At 31.5% G+C, this 5083-nt stretch overlaps 1 protein-coding gene across 2 annotated transcripts; it reads right to left on the bottom strand.

Annotated features, from left to right (window-relative positions):
- Nucleotides 1–326: 326 nt before the first annotated feature.
- Nucleotides 327–4138, bottom strand: LOC115700351 (uncharacterized protein At2g29880-like). Of its 2 annotated transcripts, XM_061104033.1 has the most exons (4): nt 4054–4138; nt 1266–1793; nt 944–1172; nt 327–839 (listed from the first exon to the last, which is right to left on the bottom strand). In XM_061104033.1, the coding sequence occupies exons 2-4, from the start codon at nt 1782–1784 to the stop codon at nt 334–336; spliced, it is 1254 nt and encodes a 417-aa protein (XP_060960016.1). In that variant the 5' UTR covers nt 1785–1793; nt 4054–4138; the 3' UTR covers nt 327–333. The 2 variants fall into 2 exon arrangements, with proteins under 2 accessions (XP_060960016.1, XP_060960017.1); XM_061104034.1 differs by lacking the exons at nt 327–839; nt 944–1172; nt 1266–1793 and adding exons at nt 1847–2616; nt 2714–3037.
- Nucleotides 4139–5083: the final 945 nt, after the last annotated feature.

Here is a 5083-nt window from a genome sequence, read left to right as displayed (position 1 = left end):
ATATTATTTATTTTCTGGGATATTACAGAAAATATGTTTCTGAAAATATGATTGGTTCAGTATTTGTAAACTGTTTTTGAATTTTAAAATTATAAATCTGTGATTGGTACAGAATTTGAAAATATAACAGATTCAGAATATGTGATTGGTTTAACTGAATTTGAAAACAGTTTAATTTTAAATAGTAATGTATGATAACAAACTTTCATTTATATATGTATATAAATTTAATTATGTAATTTTAAAACTTAACTACATTAAAATTCATAAAAATAGTATGACAACATCATTTTCTTTAAGTTAAAGTTACATTGTTTTACAAAAATAAAATAGCTATGCTCTATTGTTATTGTTATAAGCAAGCCACATTTGTCCAGCAATGTCATCTCTGACATTTTCCATCTGAGCCATATAAGCTTGACTAAAATTAATCTCCGGTGTCTGATAAATTTCTGGTTCATCTCCTCCTTGTTGGTTTTGAGTGCCTTCAATATCTTCTAATGGTGTGGCGTCAATAGAGTATTGGTCAAACATTCTATCATCAATAGAGTGCATTTTAATCCAGTTGTGGATAGCACAACATGCTATTGGTATTCTACGTTGCTTTCCAAGCAAATATGGAGGCATTGACTTCAAAATTGGGAATATAGCTTTAAGAAGTCCAAAACAACGTTCAATCACATTACGCAATGATGAGTGCCTATAATTGAATAACTCCATTGCACCTCTGGGGTGATTCCCTCTTCCTCTAAAATGACGCAAGTGATAACGTTCACCACGATATGGTGCTAGAAACCCCGGCATATTCGGATAGCCAGAATCAACAACATAGTATTTTCCTATATTAAAATCAATTATTAGTAAGAACATTCTATAGAAAAATATTACTAACATAGAAAATTATTTCTTTTCTAATTGTATCAAGATTAATTAATTTTAATACCTTGTGGTGGCATAGGAAAGCTATCATCTTTTCTAATTGCATCTTGAAGCACTCGAGAATCATTGGCTGTTCCTTCCCACCCAGCGTACACATAAGTAAACATCATATTAAAAGAGCATGCAGCCATTACATTTTGTGTTACATCTACTTTCCTTCCTCTATATGCAAGTTGTTTTAGAGCTGGTGCAACTGCACTTACATGCGTACCATCAATTGCTCCAACACAATCCTACAAAACAAAATATAGAAAATCAATACTATCCTCAACTAAAATCATATCAATTATAACTAGTATTGCACTTAATTAATGAATAAAAGTTACCTTAAACCATGAGAAATACTTTGAATTATTTTGAATTTCTGGTTGCACAGTGTTAAAGTCAATAGGCTTTATAACTTCATTTCCTAAATAACACAATGCGTCTAGCACTCTACTAAATTGACGACAAACAGTTTCTACTGAATGTTGATATCTTTCAGCTACAGTTCTAACTCGTTGGTTATGTGTTACAATCCACAAAAACATGACAACAGCTTCTTCAACACTAATTAACTTATCATGTTCTATTACTTCCATTTCTACTAATCGACGACATAAAGATCTAAAAGTGTTATTATCCATTCTAATTGTGTAAAATAATCTATCAGGATGACCATTTAGTAGCTCAATTAAATATTCACGTCCAGACATATTTGAAGGGCGCAATGGTCTTCTAATTTGTTGAGATTGATGCATTTCATGTAATTGATTAACCAATAGAACTTGACCAACTACTTCCTCACTTGATGAAGAAGAAGTATCACCAAATAATATTTGAAACTCCTCGTCAGAATCATCCATCTTAGGCACCTAATTATCAATAAAAGTTAATAAATTAAAATTTCACAAATATTGTCAAACAAAGAAAGAAATACATTAAATAATTCAATCATTAAAACAAACACCAACCCAAGTTCATTACACATAGACTAAAAGAAAGCACATAAAATTTGTTCAGTAGTTCATAAAACACAAAGTCAAAGGAAATAAATGATATTTTAATTCACTCCAACAATGAGTCAAGATATGCACGACGACGTTGTTCACTCATTCTCAGGAATATTCCACGCCATTCTGGGTTTGCAACAAACTCACGTAATGCTTTCAGGTACCTTTTGTCATCTAGATCTGGAATACCATCTAAAATATTTTGACAATCTTCCATATTAATCGAACCAGTGATATTGCTAGTTTCTTCGTTAATTCTCTTTTCTCTTGAATCAATATACTTACGCATACTCTCACTTCGTACTAGTGATGCCTCAGTTTTAGCAGCAATACTTTTTGCAAGTTGCTCCATCACATGTTCCATAGCAGAGTTAGCCCCTTTGTTCTTTTTTTCCTTTGGCCTGGGTGCATCAGGTGGAGCAGAAGTAGCTCGACGACGTATACCAGTAACTTCTTCTTCCTCTCCAAAATTTTCACCATCACATTCAATACCAACATCAACATCAATATGTGCTCCAGTACCAATAAAGTGACGTTCTTGTTGGCGTTCCTCAACTGAAGTAGGCGGAGGTTGAGTGGAGGCGTAACTCATCCCACCAGTGGCTGTTGTGTTATTAAATATTTCTCCAAGCATATCATAATGTGGCAATCCTTTTTTTCGATATCTCTTTGCATTTGGATATTTCTACAAAATCCAAAAAAACACCACATTAGTGTTAGTATATAAAATGAATTTAAAAATACAAATAATCAACAACACAATTATAATATAAGTTTAATACCTTTAGATAAGCATCCCAAACTTCATCAGTTGCTGTAACAGTACAAGTTTTAGGTTCCCATCCCATTCCAGTATGTAGCAAAAGATGAGAAAATTCTCGATGTGCCTTTCTCAATCGATTGAATTTTGATTTCAATTTATCCATTTTATACCTCTTTCCAAATTTGTTAAATATGTCATTCTCTATCTTTAGCCATCCTTTTTTGTCCAAGGTTGTTGTTTGTAATCCTTTTTTGGCCTCTTCATACAAAAGGCCGATAAAATATGACTCAATAACCTCGGGCCAAGAAGCATGATCCTCAATGTCTGAATTCTTTCTATCCATCTAATCAAATTAACATTGAGCCACTAATAATACTCATAAAGTTCTATAAACATGCTACCAAGTCATAGTATTTCAATAAATCTAAAGTTATACATGAAAACAACAAATGTATAATATGTATGCATAAAGTTCAATTTGGATAAACAATAATATTGAGTGTCCAAAAAAGGACACTAAAATTTATTCAAGCAAAAAGCAAAAATATCCAAATTTTCTAATTAATCATGTTGACTTAATTTTACAAAAACTACTAAGTTGGATCACTTAGATCCAAATAGGGCAACTTGAAAACCCCCCAAAAAATGTCTATTTATTGTGTGTTTACAATAAAATAAATATATATATATATGTTCATATATATGATTGATCTAATTATCCAACTATATATAAAAAAAAAAAAAAGACATAATGTTGAATTGATACTTACATTTCTCACATTTTCTACATTATCATCCCTAAGCAATATATCCTTATACATTCTCTCCACAAATCATTTTCACTTATATTTATATGTATTTATATATATATATTCCATCTTCACTTATAAGCAATAAAAGTAGTCATCTTTATTTTTTTTTCTCAATATATTTTTATTAAATTGGTCCTAACCAAACCGCCTATTAGATAGCTATATTGTTGTGTAAAATAAGTTTGATTCAAAGACTTTGACACTCACAATCTCACAAACACATATTAATATACTTCAATTATTACCACCATTTCTCTTCACATTCTCTTTTTCTTTCTTTACTTTTTCTTTTATTTATTTTTCTCTCTTCATAAATAAATCCTTTCTCATCTTTCAAATAGATTTTATTTCTACTTCCAAGTTTTTCTTTTTTTCTTTTTTCCAAAATCACAGAAAAGCTTTTTGATTTTTAGAGCTTTTTTCTTTCTGTGCTTTTGATTTATGAGAAAAAGTTCTCTTCTTTGAGAGGCATAACAGAAAAAAAAAAAATCTAAAATGGCAAAGTAAACATACACCTAAAAAGAAGATGAGAAGAAGAAGAGTATACCTTGTATTTCGGAGTAGATCACTGTGAGAATCGAAGAAGAAGAAGATGAGAAGGAGGCGTGTAGCAGCTGATGGAGAAGGAGGCGGCAGCTGATGGAGAAGAGAGAAAATGTTTTTAGGGTTTTTGGATAGAGTATTTCAAAACAAAGAAAACTCTATTTTAGTGTTTTCATTTTTACTTTTATAAATTAGAATCTGAATTTGAATTTTATTTTCAAAAATAGGGTACCAATCAATGATTTACATGGGGCCCACAGATTTTATGTTTTCAAATTTAAAAGATTGGATTCAAATTAGAAACCAATCAGACCCTTATTTTTCGGGGAACCCTACCAAAACTGGTTTACCGGTTTGACAGGTACTGGTAAAACCGGTAAACTGGTTTTTATACCAGTCTCCCCAAAATTCACCAATTTGCTCAAAACTTGTCCAATTGCCACCAAACTTTCCAGAGTACCTAAACAATGTATACACAACTTATTCCAACTAGAAAATCATAGAAAAACCCAATGAAACTCAACTTGCCATTAAAGACCAAAGCTTTGAGTTCAAAACTCAAACTTGCTCAAAACTAATACCATACACCAAAATCAGCTCCCAAAACCTTTAACTAACCTATATTGACGATAAAATCGAACCCCAAACATTTCTAAACCTAATAGCCACCAAAACAAAAAATCACATACACAATCAACCATAAAATTTAATAAATAAGGAAGGATGTTACTAGGGCTTACCTTAGCTTCAAGAACCCTTGAATCTCTACTGAATTTCCAGAAAAAAAAAACAAGGAATCAGCTGGTGCCTCCCTGGTTTGGTGCAGCTCGAAGGGAAAGGGAGAAAGAGAAAAAGTTTCTCTTGACTTTTCTTAATTTCTCTATATTTCCCTAAAATAAAATTAAGGTTAAATGTTTTAACCTTGTTGAACAATACTTGCTAGGTGTCCCATAACTAGGCAGCCATCTAACCATCCAATAAACAAAAAGACTAAAGTGCCCCTTAGCTTACAACTTAAGCATTTTTAAGACTAG

Source organism: Cannabis sativa, chromosome 9 (genome assembly GCF_029168945.1).
Source record: "Cannabis sativa cultivar Pink pepper isolate KNU-18-1 chromosome 9, ASM2916894v1, whole genome shotgun sequence".
In the NCBI taxonomy this organism is placed as follows: Eukaryota; Viridiplantae; Streptophyta; class Magnoliopsida; order Rosales; family Cannabaceae; genus Cannabis; species Cannabis sativa.
The sequence above is the reverse complement of the archived record's forward strand: the minus strand, read 5'-3'. Positions and strand labels throughout refer to the sequence as shown.